Source organism: Lutra lutra, chromosome X (genome assembly GCF_902655055.1).
Source record: "Lutra lutra chromosome X, mLutLut1.2, whole genome shotgun sequence".
NCBI classification, from domain to species: domain Eukaryota; kingdom Metazoa; phylum Chordata; class Mammalia; order Carnivora; family Mustelidae; genus Lutra; species Lutra lutra.
The window spans coordinates 89484900-89499552 of NC_062296.1; the positions used below are offsets into that span (position 1 = coordinate 89484900).

A 14653-nucleotide genomic window follows, 5' to 3' on the forward strand; every position below is an offset into this window, starting at 1 on the left:
CTCTCTCACCGCCAGCCCCCCACCTGCCTAAACAGAATCTGCATTTAACAAGATCCCCAGGGAATTTCTAGGCCCGTTAAAGTTCGAGAAGGACTGCTGCCTAACAGGGCTCTGCAAACTTTTCCCCTAAGGGGCCACATGGCAAATATCAGAGGCAACTACCCAGCTCTGCCTTTGCAGCTTGAAAACAGCCGCACGCTATACGTAACCTAATGACCATGGCTGCGTGCCCGTCAAACTTTATTTATGGACACCGAGAGCTGAATCTCCTATCCTCGTATCATGCAAAAATAATAAGAAAGAATATTACTCCTGCAGGCCATAGGACGGGCGGAGCGTGGCCCACGGTCACAGGTTGCTTCCCCCTTCTCTGTCATGCTTGTTCTCCAACTTGGGATGCTCACTGAGATGGTTTCAGGAGCTGGCTTTTGTCCTTAAAAAAGCCAGAGCCTCTGATTCGCGAGCCCCAGCCTCAGAAATCCTGAGGTAATGGGTCTGTGGGGAAATCTGGGCATCAGGGCTTGAAAAGGCTCTTCAGATCGTTCTAACGTGTGGCGGGACTGGAGACGTTCTGGGCTGTCATGTTCTTCAAACGGAGTGAAGTGGAAGCGTTCGTTCGTTTGTCTGAATTGTAGAATTTGACACAGACCAGGGCGGCCCGTGTCACCTGAGGGCGGGGCTTCTCACAGCTGACCCTCTTGATGTTTTGTGTCCCCACATCCCTTGCGTGTATGTGTGTGTCCCCGCATGCGGTGCGAGGGCGGCGCGGTACCCTGCAGGGTGACCAGCGCCGTCCCTGGCTTCTTCCTACAGCACGCCAGTAGCGGACTCCCAGTTGTAATAATGATGGAAAGTGTCTTCACTCGCTGCCATCAGTCCCCTGGACGTACCCTTTTGTGCTTACGCTGTCTGGCTTATTCTCCCTCGGTACTACTGATCGTGGTGTGGCTGTCCCGTGAGCTGTAGGGCGTCGAGTGGCGTCGCTGGCTTCTGCTCATGAGAGCTGGCAGCAACCCCCCTCCAGTGTGGTATCAACGGAAAATCTCTCCAGACGTTACCCAATATCCCCTGGGGGGCAGAGTCACCCCCTGGGGTGGGGGGGGAACCGCTGCTTAGTGTCCTTCAGAATCCAGGAGGGAGGCCTCGGGCAGATGCCACTTCTGTGTCTTTGAAGTCGGTTTCTGTCTGCTTCTATTTCCCTGGTGCCTGTTGTTTCAAAGTTGCAAACGTTGGTTTCTTCTTTCCTTCTTAATTTTTTGGCTCCTTGGAAATCAGCAAAGTAGCAAGGAAAGCCCTGTTTAGAGGGCGTGGGGGTGTGTATGAGAGCGGGCCAGAGTGCCTGCATGTGTTTCTCCTTCTCTCTCTCTCTCTCTCTCTCACTCACTCTTTCCCTGGGGAAGAATCTGAGCCCTTGTTCCTGAAGCCAGGATCACAGACAACTCAGGGCAAATCACTGGGCTGTTATGAACTCAGCCATGGCAACGGCCATCCGCCAGCCCGAGGACAAGACGTGTTTTATTCTGTTGTTCCGCACAAAAGGTTCTAGAGATGCTGGAGACAACATGGCCATTGAGAGTTGGAGGCATTGATGCGTGTTTTTTCTCCCTACTATGTGGTTTATATTTAAACTGTCTTAGGCTAATGCACACTGGGGTTTTTGTGTGAATCAAAATCTAAAAATCTCTTTGGCCAGAGCCCAGCTCAACGAAGGCTTAAGACATTCTGAACCTCGCAGAGCTTTTAGGGGTTCGCTGAGAGGAGCTGGCAGTTCCTGGTAAAACGTGCTAGAAACTCTAGCGTTGAGTTTTAGTTTTACTCCGTCTGCTTACATGAGTAGATCATGTTCGTCAAAACCTGCTGGTGTGACGCTCGGGAAGGATGCGGTCTGTGGACCACAGGAGTGTCCGAGAAAAGCGCTGATGTCCCCTAACTAGCATCAGCTTTCCCCCAGGGGCTGCTCTGCCGATCCTTGACACCAACCCCACGCCGCCTGCCACTCCTCATCCTGGGGACAGCCCCAGTCCCTGATCCAGTCCCTTTGTCCAGCCCCCTTCGTGGCCCAGAGGAGGGGACCGCGCTGGGGCTTTTTCGGGCCTTGCTCCGCCGGACCCCGGAGGTGAGCAGTAGCCTCTTGGCTCAGAGGAAGCCCTCCAGCTGCACTCCTTTCGAGACAGCCGAACAACTTGGAACATTCTGTCCTTCTTCACTGCAGACCCTGGGACTTGCCGTGCATTTGATGGCCAGGGGCTAGAGTGTTCTGACCAAGCCCAGTGGGCTGCCTCTTAGGGGAGAAAACCCCAAACAGGGGTTGAGCCCCAAAGCGGGCCCTTCAGATGGAGTTGGGGGCACGCCACAGGACCGGGAAGGGGGGAGAGGGAACTGCTGGCTAGAAACGGGCCTCTCAGACTCCCTGGCGCGCACGGCACCACGGGGCTTGCGAGGATGCCCGCTTTGATTCAGCTGATCCGGGGCGGGGCCCAGGCATCTGCCTTTCTCGCCATCCCCCCACCTCACCCCCATGGAGTTGCTGTGGCTCGGCCAAGGACCACGCTTTGCGAAGCAAAGGGTCTGAGTCACTTCCGAGTGAGAAGTGGTCCGCTCATGTCTTGGTCTCTGAAAGCTCTCGTTGCCATCCAACAGCAGCTCACAGGGTCCAACTTCAGCTCTTCGGAGCTACAGACCCAGGAAATGAGTCGCCCCCTGGAAAGCTTCCCTTGAGATGACGTGCGGTGTCCTCAAACTCAGCATGTCTAAAACTGAACTCATCGTCTCGGTTCCCCAAGCCTGGCTGTCTTCCGGTCAGCCCGAGCTCGGGGAACAGCACGACACCCATCCGGTTACCCGCACCAGACATTTAGGCGTCCCCCTTGGTACTCCCCGGCCCATCCCCAGCCTCACCAGCGAATCCACACCGAGTTGTGCCCATCTGACGTGCTAGACGGCTCTCGGACCGCTGCCTCTGCCCCACTCCAGGCTCCCGTCATCTGTCACCTGCATTATCACCCTGGGTTCCTGGTCCTCTCCACATCCCCTCTGTTGCTCAGCAGCCAGACTGCTCTCGTGCAACCCCAGTCTGTTCCCTGCGGACAAAGATGCTCCGTGGCATCATTTGGTTCTGGGGATAAAGTCCAGAATCCTTAACGCAGCCTCGAGGGCCCTCGGCGGTCCAGCTCCGGTAGAGCCCTCATGCCTTCCTTGTCCTGCCCTCCCCCTGCTCTGCGTTCTGGCTTCTTGCGGGCCTGGGAAAGTGCTCTGCTCTTTTCCACCACAGAACTTCTCTTCGGGCTCTAAGTCCTTCCTGGAACCCCTCCCTTACCCGTCCTTCTCTCTCCTGATCAAATGAATTCAAATCCATCCTTCCTATTTAAGTTCTGGAAGCCATCCCTGCACCCCACCCCAAGCCTCCGAAAATTGCCACTCTTTGCTCTTGTAGCACTTGGGAAGTAAAGCCATTGCGTGAATGTCCCTTTGCCCCATAGACTAAACTCCATTAGACTGTGTACTGTGCCTACCTTAGCCCTTCACCGAGTCCCCAGCACCCGGCTCTGTGCTTGGGACCTCAGAGGCACTTGGCGAGCACTGACTGTGCACTGCTGGAATGAAGCAGAAAGAATGGACAGTCGCTACCCCCTGTCCCCCTGCTGTCATCCACCCCCGTGTCTGTGATTCCGCTTAGCTGACAGCTTCGGGGAGACCAGGCCTTCAGGAGACCCCAGTAACGGAGGTGATGATCAGAGTGGAGTCATGGGCAAGAGTCTCTCTTGTCTGCGTGAGCACCGAGCTGAGTTGTCCCCCGGAGGGGGTGCGACGGAGCCAAGAATCTGTACATTGAGCGCGTGCAGAGATGCCACTGGGCCTGGGACCACACTCTGAGTGCCATGGCCGCCCAGGGTGGCTCTGCCGCCATTCTCCGTGAACGGGGAGTGAGTCCAGCTTTTGCAAGCCCCGTGCTGTGGGTCCTGGCTACTCCACTTGCCACTGTAGGCCACAGGTGGCCGCGGTGTGTAAATGAACAGGTACAGCCGTGTTCCAGGAAAACTGTATTTACAAAAACACGGGCTGTATGTAGTTTGCCTACTCCTGGTTTAGGAGAACTTGGAGCCTTGACTGTGATGGTTGTGAGAGTGGGAGGTTGTGCCTTGTCCTTCTTTCTGGCCCTGACTCGTATCTCTGTAGAGCTGGGGCACTGGGCTCAGGATGGCGTGGCCAGCGAGGCGGCGTCTGCCATTCTCAGCCGTACTGGGGACATTATGAAATGAAACAGGATGCTCCTGTGGGCCTATCAAGGGAAAAGAAGGCCTCTTGCCTCCTCCCACGTGCCTACACTCAAAATTGGCTCCGGAAGTGGCAGGCCCAGTGCAGAAGGAAGATTCCAACACCCCTGTTCAAAGAAGATGACTGTCAAGACGGCAATAACAGTGCATTCAGCTGAGCACGGGGCCCCGTAAGAGCACAGAGCAGATGCCTGGGAGGCTGGCCTGAGCACACGTCACTGTCCTGGCCTCTGCCACCACCCTCTGCCACATACGTACCTGCCTGTACTGTCAACGTGAGCACAAACAGTATTGCTATCGATAGTCAGAAAGCTGATTCTGAGCGTTTAGGCTTCCCTGGGATAAGTGTGTGGCATAGGCCCAGACCACCCTGTGTGTAAAGATACCTTACACCCTTGGCTAGAGAGAGCTTCTAGACTGACCTAGAAAGTCCAGTGGAGTGATCCATTCATAGAAGGTCAGGGGGCCACCACACATGCAATGTCAGCCCCGCAGGTCACTGACCAGCGAGGTAGACTATGCTCCACATCCAGCTATGTGATTTCCTATATATTCTTCCTGTGTTGTGTTCCAGAAGCTTCTGCTCACATTGGCTGGCAGGATCCCTAAGAGTTTTGTCTGTGGGCACCTCGGGGGATTCAGTCGGTGAAGCCTTGCCTTCGGCTCAGGTCATGACCTCAGGGCCCTGGGATCGAGCCCCGAATCAGGCTCCCTGCTCAGCGGGGAGTCTGCTTCTCCCTCTCCATCTGCCCCTCCCCCCTGCTCGTGCGTGCTCTATGTCAAACAAATAAATGAATTTTTTTTTCTTAAAGAGCTTTGTCTGTGTGTGTGGAACCACAATGACCGATGTGGTGAGTTGTCATGTGTGGGAACCAGTACCTGCAGCCACAAAATCATTTGCTGCAAACGTACGAGCACTGGCGGGTGCTGAGAGTGTCATTCATTGACGTGATCCCCCAAATCCTCCAATCCCTGGTTTTCCCTGCTGTTCCCAAACTCGCCCCTCGGCATGGGGTATCTGCAGTCCTTGAGAGCAGGAACTCAGAGGGAAACTTGAGCCTTCCTCTGCTGGTAAATCTGGGCCTGAATGGCTTCGTTCTTCTAACCCCACTTGTCTTTTCTGAGCCAGGGAGCAGCTGCGATCGTTCCTTTGAAAGAAACAGAATGCTCTAACCCTTTGGATGAAAGACTGTTTTGAAGTGGCAGCTGTGGGCTTGGAAGGCTGAGTGTTGCTGTTCAAGGGCAAGCGCACTGCTCCACCACACCCCCACTTGCCGCCATGAGGAAAGACGTGGTCTTCCCAGAATGTGTCCGCGTGATGCACTGAACATCGGCCCAGCTGACGTGTCCGTGCTGGCATGTCCGCTGTGTGCCTGGCCTGCACATTGGGTCTTTCTGTGGAAGCCTCCAAAGAGTACTGAACTCATGAAATCTAAACTAAAACTCCCAAGAATCCAACTCACTTTTCAGAAAATAGCAGAGGCAGCAAGTCAAAAATGTATCTTCCAAAGCAGGGTTCTGTGAGAATAGAATGTTCCATAGTTACTGTGCAGTATGGTAGCCTGTAGCACGTGTGGCTGTTGAGCATGTGAAATAGGACAACTGAGGAGCGGAATTGTTTTATCAGCCGCTCTGTTGGACAACATGGTCCCAAGGGCACCCAAGTCTCTTGGTCCAGTGGGGACCAGCTGTGACTTGGTTAGCTGGGGAAGCAGGCGTTCATCTTGATCTTCACACCATCTTACAGGCTGAGAAGGGGGGAGGGGTGAGCGACGCCCCACACCGGGGTCTGTGTGCTCTTTACATAGTGGGACATGAGGCTGAGGGCTGTCGTTGCTCTTGCTTTGGGAGTCTGGAGAGAACTTGTACTTTCAGTGGCCCGCTTCTCCCCTCCCCTCATTCCCTAGAGAGCTGTATGACAGAATGAGATGGAACGCCATCCTCCTTGCTCCCAAATAGCAAGTATCTAAAGCTCTTGACTTGCTGGTGAACTTGAACTGTTCCGCGCACTGATTCCCGTTGTACGTGGTTTCATAAACCCATTTCATGGAGGTTGGTCTCCATGATGACAGCCAGCCGTCTTCTTTGTAGTGAAAGAAAGCACACTTTCTTATTTAGCCCGGACCTTTCCTTATTTTCCATAACTGAAGAGGAATCTGGTTTATAGTCCTCTCTTGTGGTGGGTTTAGACAGATGCTGCTTTTGAATGGGATGCTTCTCAAAATGGCGCAGCCCATCTCCAGTCCTTCCCTGTCTACTGGAAAGACCACTCTGGGGGCAGGGGTTGCAGCTGGGTTAATGTGCTGGCCTTGAAGTAAATAACTGCTCTAGATTGCGATTAAACATCATGATGCATTCAGGTTCGATTTCCCTGGCAAGCCATTTACTTAAAGGCCTGGATGATACAAACAGGGTACCTAACCCCAAGGTCACCACTGCTTTAGATGAAGCAGAGATGTCTCCATACTGAAAATGTCACCTGGCTCTGTCCCTTGGAGGGAGCATTATGGACCTCATCAGTAAAAGTTTATTTTTAAAAATGAAGAAAAATCTTCTTAAGATGAACAGTTAACTGTGGCTCTTTCTTCATTTCACTTCATGGATTCTCATTTTGTCTTTATCTGTTTTTTTGTTTTGTTTTGTTTTGTTTTTCTTTTCTGTTCCTTTGCCTTCAAGTACTTAAATGTCACCCGCCAGTTCTGGATTCTTACTCTGAACACATCTTGGGGAAGGAGGCAGATGGAAGTGTGGTGGGAGGAGGGGGAGGAGGGATAACGCACTGCTGGTATTGCCTGGGCCGGGCAGACCTTTTTATTAAAGAGATGAGGGGATTTGATGTTGACATGAATGAAACCTGAGTGGACCCACTTGAGTGGATGTTGGTGACTTTGTACTTGTAGGGACCAAAGAAATCCATCACCTTTCCACAATGACCATGTTGATATTTTTTTCTGAACCCAGCTTCACTGCTGTCCTCTCTGTTGACTTTGTTAGTGGAACAACCCCTCCTCCCTGTCACTCGAGCAGCACCCCTATCCCCGCCAGCCCCAGGTCAATGAGGAAGCCCTAGAACTGTGACTTACTCCCGAACTCGTTGTCGGGTGGTTGCTCTGCTACTCACCCCGAGTAAATTAAGCCACGTTCGCCTCTTGGAGCCCCGGGATCCTCCCCACCAGAATGTGAGCCGAGGACAGCCACCCTACTGGCCCTCGGCATGGCGAGCTTAATCGCAGAGCGCGAGAGGGGAGCTGGCAAGGGCGAGCCCTCTCTGCGAAGGGCTGGTGTTGATAAAGACCAAGACGTCTTGCCCGTAACCGCTGCCTTTTCTCTCCTTTGGGTCCAGGCTGCTTTGAATGCTGCATCAAGTGTCTGGGAGGTGTCCCCTACGCCTCTCTGGTGGCCACCATCCTCTGCTTCTCTGGGGTCGCCCTGTTCTGTGGCTGCGGGCACGTGGCCCTGGCGGGCACCGTGGCAATCCTTGAGCAGCACTTCTCCACCAACACCAGTGACCACGCCCTGCTGAGTGAGGTGTAAGTACTGGCTTCCCCGGGGAAGGGCATCCACCAGGCGACTGTCCCGGGATGGCCCTGCTAGCAGGAAAGGGAGGCTTCTGGTTAACGCTTACTTGGACGCAGGCAGAACAAAAGCCCATGGGAGAAGGCAGGAGAAGGAAGGGCTGAGAAGGCTGGGAGTGTTTGGCCCCAGGGGTGCCTGGCCCAGGTTGCTGTCGGGTGGGCGGTGGGGGCTGCCAGCTGCGGGGTGGGAAGGGGTCCCAGGACGTGGCACAGCCTCATCACGCCCTCCAGAGGCCCACAGCGTCTGCTCTTCACCCTGTGACGAATGTCGCCCTTGCGGCTGTCGTCCTCCCTCCCCCAGGATACAGCTGATGCAGTATGTCATCTACGGAATCGCGTCCTTCTTCTTCCTGTACGGGATCATCCTGCTGGCCGAAGGCTTCTACACCACGAGCGCAGTGAAGGAGCTGCACGGCGAGTTCAAAACCACCGCCTGCGGCCGATGCATCAGCGGGATGGTGAGTCCGAGCCTCTGGGTGTCTGCCGCGCACCCAGGGTCCCGCCTCTGGTGGGTCTTTGTATTCAGTGAAGGCTAGACCATCGGTCACAGACAGCGAGGCCATGACGCAGATGCCGTCCCACCGTGTTAGAGTGGGGAGCACGAAGAAACCCTCCAGCTTATGATTGATGGTAAACGAAAATCCCTGGCTGGAGTACTAACGTTTCCCTTATGCAGACACACGCAGTAAGGGCCCCGAGGGCTTTCGAGTAGAAAGTTGTGAAAGGAGGTCACTTGTGTATTGTCTCTGTACCACCCGCGTTTGTCTCTGAATGTGGATTGTGGCCCTGAAGACGGTGTACTGGGAGAAACTGTCCCATTCGTTCTGGAAGTACCGAGTGCTTTTTCTACTAAGCACCCGGCTGTGGATCTTGCTAGTCGCTGTGGGTGTGCAAAGAGGAAAACACAGGCTCTCGTCCTCAGGCAGCTCAGAGCCAACTCCAGCCCTTGGGCCAGATCCGGCCTGCCATCTGTCTCCGCGCGGCCCACGAGCTGAGAATGGTTTTCTATCCTTAGATTGCTGGGGAAGGTTTATGCAGGAACGAAGTGAAAGTCGCATCCGGGCACCCTAGGTGTGTTGGCCACCGGCCCCACGCGTGAGTTGGTGTGCCACGCGCTGCTTCGTGCTCTCCCAGCAGAGCCGAGGGGTCGGGACACGGCCGGCGCGTGGCCTGCACAGCCTCCCTGGTCCCGGCCAGGCCTTCCACGGACATGGGGAACCTTCAAAGATGGGCTTCTTGAGTGTCCCAGAAGGAAACTCGGTGGTGGGTTGGGCAGCTGGGACGGGGGGGGGGGGGGGGGATGTGTCCGTGCAGCTGCTCATCCCCGGACGGAGCCTTGGTCCTAAGAAAACGGCTGAAAGTCCCTGTCCGTGTTGCTTCCCTGTCTGGCCCTCAGTTCTGCTAAGTTTCAGATTCCCCCAGGAAAGGGGGGCTGCTCCCGCGAGCCAGCAGTGTGCCCCAGCTGGAACCGAAGGGTCTAGTGAAGAAGGATGGAAATGACACTGCTTGGGAAGGGGGAGACACCAGGTCAGGAAAGGCCCCGAGTGCCAGGCTCAGAATCCAGCGTTGAACAGGGAGTGCTGGCATCCCACACACGAAGGCGAGCGCCATCTCCGAGTGGCTGGGAGAATGGGGCCGGGGGTGGGCGCTGGTGTACAGCGGAGATCCCAGTTGGGCCCCTGTGGCAGAGCGGAAGAAGGGGGGCACGGACCAAGTGGGGGCGAGCTGGCCGCTTAGGACTGGGCCGTGGGACTGATCTCGAGAGGACGGGATGAGCGGCCGGTCTCCAGCTGGGCCGTGTGTGCTTTCAGTGGCTGGAGGCCGTGGGGGGAGTAGGTGGAACATCACCGAGAACCCTGGGCCGGGGTTTCTGCGAACACTCGGGCTGGAAATGACAGAGACCGGTGGTAGGCGTGAACAAGGTGGCAGGATTGTGGAGGAAAGCGCCCTGAGGAAAAGCATGGTCTACCGGGAAGACCCCAAAATAGGAGCCTTGAGGGAGAACTAAGGCGAAACAGCCAAAGATGTAATGACTGTCGTGCATGTAAGGACATGCCCCCCTCCAAGGGTGCAAACAATCTGATAGAGTCTTGGGTCCTATCTCCATGTCACTCTTGCTGTGAATGCCCACCTCCCAGTCCTCTGAACCCACAGGCAATGGCAAGTGGCACCTCGGGGGCTGGCATCTCTGAGCCTGTGAGGTCTGGAAAGTTCTCTGATAGCTGGTTCTGCCCTGGCTCCGCCCTCCGGCAGGCTGCCGCACTGCCTGTCTTGTCCTCCATCAGGGGCTGGGCCAGTCCTTAGTTCCCATAGCACGACTGCCCCCAGAATGTACCTGTGATGGTCGTCCTGAGGGCAGGGCTGCCAGCTGTGATGCCCGCGTGGACAGCGCTCCTGCGGGAGGCGGGGGGCCTCTCTGTGCCCAGTGAGTGCCATCAGCGAGGTCTTACACCAGGGCCCAGCACAGCTTTGTGTCGCTGTCCCTGTCAGCGCCAGGCCGGGGAGATAGTGCGCACGGGGAGCCGTCCCATCAGCATGGAGCCGTGTGGGGCCGGGTGGCACTGTGTGAGCTCCCCAGAATGACAGCATGTGGGGGACTTCGGAATGGCACTGTTGGGAGTTTGGCCTTGGCGGGGCCCCTGTGGGATCCACATGCCTCCTCTGTGCTCATGTGCAGGGAGGGAGGCGTGTGTGTGCCCATGCACACGGCATGTCCCTGGTTGCGTCGCCCCCGGAGGGGCACGGGGGGGTGAGCCCCCACCACTCGCTTGTTTAACCCTTTAATTCTTGGATGATAGGAGCCCCTCCAACTCCACATCCCCTAAGGGACTGTCCTGATGGGACTGTCATTTCTTTTTTTTTTTTTTTTTTTTTAAAGATTTTATTTATTTGACAGACAGAGATCACAAGTAGGCAGAGAGGCAGACAGAGAGGAGGAAGCAGGCTCCCCGCTGAGCAGAGAGCCCGATGCGGGGCTCCATCCCAGGACCCCGGGATCCTGACCTGAGCTGAAGGCAGAGGCTTAACCCACTGAGCCACCCAGGCACCCCCCCCCCTTTTTTTTTAAAGGGGACTGTCATTTCAATTTGGCTTTTTAAGATGAAGTCCACAGAACAGGGAAATAAATGAGTTTAAAACTCTGTTATTTAAAAAAAAGATACAACTACTCTCCAACTTGGGGGGTGGTGCTTAGGTCGGGGAAGGAAGCAACCATAGGAGGAAGAAAAGAAGGCAGGAGCCTAGGGGAGAGAGCAGCAGAAAGTAGATGTGTGGGGGGACCTCAAGCCAGTTCCCCCCTCACTCGGGGAGTCCAGTTTCTGCCCCGACGCAGGGCACATCTGCCTGGTGTTGAACATGTTGGGGGACGGAGTCTTTGTGAGGTCGCTCCCCGAGTGGCCCTAATCCCTTGGCAGCCCGTGAGAGCAAACTGGAACCAGAGTCGGGGCGCTAGAATCCCAGAAGAGGAAACTTAAGAAGCAGCCATGCCCCGTGCCCCGCAGGCTTCCCCTGAGCCAGCTGCTGCACTAGCAGCCTGTGACATGGGGTCTGAACTTGGACTCCGTGTCTGCCTTCGCGACGCCTCTCCCCACGCTGGTGCTGCCCCAGGGCAGCAGATGTGTGTCCACATATGCCTGCACAGGTCGTGAAAGATGTTAACGTGCCTCAGTTTACCTTGTAAAGGCGTTCAATAGGGGGGCGGTAGAGAGTGCCCCAGAGCTGTGCCGGGGGGCCAGGAGGGAGAGGGCCGGGACTCGGGGCGGTTCTTGGGGACCAGGCGCGAGTGCGCAGGGGACTTAGGGGACTTCTGGCCCAACAGGTCAGGCGTGAAGACCTCCGCCCCGCCGCCAGCACAGCCCACTTTTGCCTCTTTTACGTGTTCAGTTTTATTCAAGAAATCTCTGTTCCAAAACGTTGAAAAGCCACCCTGGGTGCCTTGAACACGGGTTGGCTTCATACGTCGCACTTCACGGCCGCTGTGGTGGTGAAACACCGAAGGGCCGGAACGGCCGCGGCAATCCTGTGCCCAGCACGTCTGTCGGCGCCGGTTTCCCAAAGTCTTTATCCGTTTCGAGTCTGTCCCATTTTGGTACTTCCTACAATACTGCAAACTTTCTCATTATTCTGTTGGTTGTGGGGATGTCTGACGCTGCTAGAGGCAGCAACTGACACAGGCTGGGTCCGTTCTTCCTGCTCCACGGACCAGCCATTGGCCCCATCTTTCTCCCTCGGGCCTCCCTATTCCGCGAGACACAGAAGTATTGAAATCAGGCCAGTTACTAACCCTACAGTGGCCTCCAGGTGTTCAAGGGAAAGGAAGAGTCACCTGTCTCTCTCACTTTCCCCCAAAAGCTAGAAGTGACCGAGCTTAGCGAGGAAAGCGGAGAGCCCGGCCAGGCGGAAAGCCAGGCCTCTTGTGCCAAACCGCCGAGGAGCGAATGCGAAGCAAAGTTCTTAAAGGAAATGAAAGGTGTTAGTCCAGTGAACACACAAGCGAGAAGAGACCGTTGTAGTTCTCTGGACAGAAGGGCAGACCAGCTGGAACACGGGGAGGAAGCCGCAGAAGGGAGGTCGGAAGCCAGCAGAGGTTGCTTCGCGGGCCCTAAGGGAAGAAGCCGACCCCGCAACATCAGAGCGCCAAGTGCAGCAGCGCGGATTTCCAGTGGAGACCAAACAGCCTTCCACTGGAGGAAGAGGCCCCCGAGGACTTTCGTAGTTGGAGAGGAGAGGTCAGCGCCTGGCTTCAGAGTCGCAAAGGGCAGGCTGATTCTCTGGCTAGCGGCTGGGGACGGAAAGGGCTCCTGCTGAAGCCGTCGCGGCACTGGAGAGGACTCTGTCCAGTTCTGAAAGCGGTTCGGTGGTGACACGCTGTCGCACAGCCGGGCCTGCTGCAGCACTGCGGAGTGAAAGGAAGAGGCATCTGCCGCACAGACGTCACTGCCGAGCAGCCAGCAGCGACCTTCCGCCCGCCGGAAGACGGACCCACTTAAAGCTCAGGTGACGGTTAGCGTTTTTGAGCAATAAATAAAGTGTATTTTCTTAAAGGTCAGTACCTTGTCTTTTCCAGACCCAATGTTCTTGCACACTGACCAGACTACAGTATAAAGAGGAGTTTGCACTGGGAAAGCCCCAAATTAAATTGACTCGCTTTACTGTGATGGTCTGGAACCAAACGGCAGTATCTTGGAGGCAGGATGGTACCTTTGAGGGGACCGGGGAACAGACCTGCCTTGGAGCATGCTAGGTGACCGGGAGGCCTGATGACAGCTAGGGCAGACCAGCTTCCGCCAGAAAGCTCCGTGAGCTCTGCCCACCCGGGACAGCGAAGCTGCCCTTTGTCCATGAGCAGGCCCGGTGCTCACCGGTCCATTATGAGAAAGCCGCTGCTGGGGAGCGCATTCTGGAAGCGCCTGTGAAGGCCTACGGCCCCAGGACAGGAGAGGTCCGCAAGGAGCGCTCTCCACAGGCCTGCCCTGCGGAGCCCTGACGACCTCTGGAAGGCCATGTTCGAGTCTTTTCTTTTTAATAACTCTGCAAAAATCCTTTTGAAGGGTGGGTAAGGAAAAAGCAGCCTGGTCTGGAGCAGCCCATCCATAAGCACAGGGCCCACAGGGAGTGTGAAACTGCTGAAATGGGCTTTACTCTCCCTAGAAATGCAAAAGCCTCTAAGTATCCGTGCCCCTGAGATACAAGCAAAGGTGACTTCTGCAGTTTCCTGTGGTGTGAGGCTGTCCCCCAAGCAGCCCTGAGCTCCTCCAGCGCTTTCTTGCAGGATGGAAAGGGACACCGGGTCTGCAGGTCTTGAGCATCGCCTGAAGAAGAGAAGCGCCCAATGAGAATGGCAGAGCATCGCCCACAAGCTCCGTGGGTGCCCGATCTGACGTTTTTGGAACAGCTTTCACCAGTCTCTGAAAACTGTTAGCCCCCCAACGAGGTTCTTCCCGAAGCCGTCCATGCCCACGTGTGCAGGGCAGGCTGGAGAGCGGCCGTGCGCACAGAACTGCTGCGGATCTTCCAGATGACAGCGGAGAGGGAAAGGGCTGTTGTACCAGACACTGCCTTAAGCTTGTGTTCAGGGCTGTTTCAGACTGTTACCTAATGCATTTAGTGATTTCACGGGCCTGTGAAACTAGGGAAGTTCCTTTCGAGAGAGGGCTTCCTGGAGCACCTGTCACCGTACTACGCTTGCGTAGCAGAACATCAAGGCCCGTGAAAGCAGCCAGACGCTCTGCATGATGAGTCCGGGAAAGAGCGGCAGGTGGGCGGCCAGCTCCTGAGAAGGGGACCTGCACAGGCGGTCACACTGTCCATCGTGGAGCTCCGGAAAGCGTGACTGCCCTGGCCCAGGAGAGGCTTCCCCTCTCCTTGTCACTGTGCCCATCGCTCCTGTGGCCCAGGCGATGCTGGAATGCAGCCCCCGGGTTCACCATCCAGCCAGAGCTGTGTGAGCACTGTGCCCCCAGGTGCTGTACCCTGCCCCGTCCCCCCCGCAGTAATGATTGTTCTTCCTTTTCTGCTCAGTTCGTGTTCCTCACCTACGTGCTGGGAGTGGCCTGGCTGGGTGTGTTTGGTTTCTCCGCCGTGCCCGTATTTATGTTCTACAACATCTGGTCAACCTGTGAGGTCATCAAGTCACCGCAGACCAACGGCACGGCCGCTGTGGAGCAGATCTGCGTGGACATCCGACAATACGGTACCATCCCCTTCTGTTGCCCCACGGAACCTCTAGCCTCTTGTGCAGCCCTCTGGACCTGAGTGATTACACGGGTGGCTTTTTGAATCACCATGATCGCTGTCATACGTTAT

At 55.9% G+C, this 14653-nt stretch overlaps 1 protein-coding gene across 5 annotated transcripts in view; it reads left to right on the plus strand.

Annotated features, from left to right (window-relative positions):
- The window catches only part of GPM6B (glycoprotein M6B), a 41511-nt gene that overhangs the window by 19322 nt on the left and 7536 nt on the right, over positions 1-14653 (plus strand). For all 5 annotated transcript variants that reach the window (XM_047715308.1, XM_047715309.1, XM_047715310.1 and 2 more), the window contains 3 exons: positions 7618-7804; positions 8151-8307; positions 14369-14540. In XM_047715308.1, coding sequence (XP_047571264.1) covers positions 7618-7804; positions 8151-8307; positions 14369-14540 — 516 coding nt within the window. The remainder of the gene's footprint in view (positions 1-7617; positions 7805-8150; positions 8308-14368; positions 14541-14653) is intronic.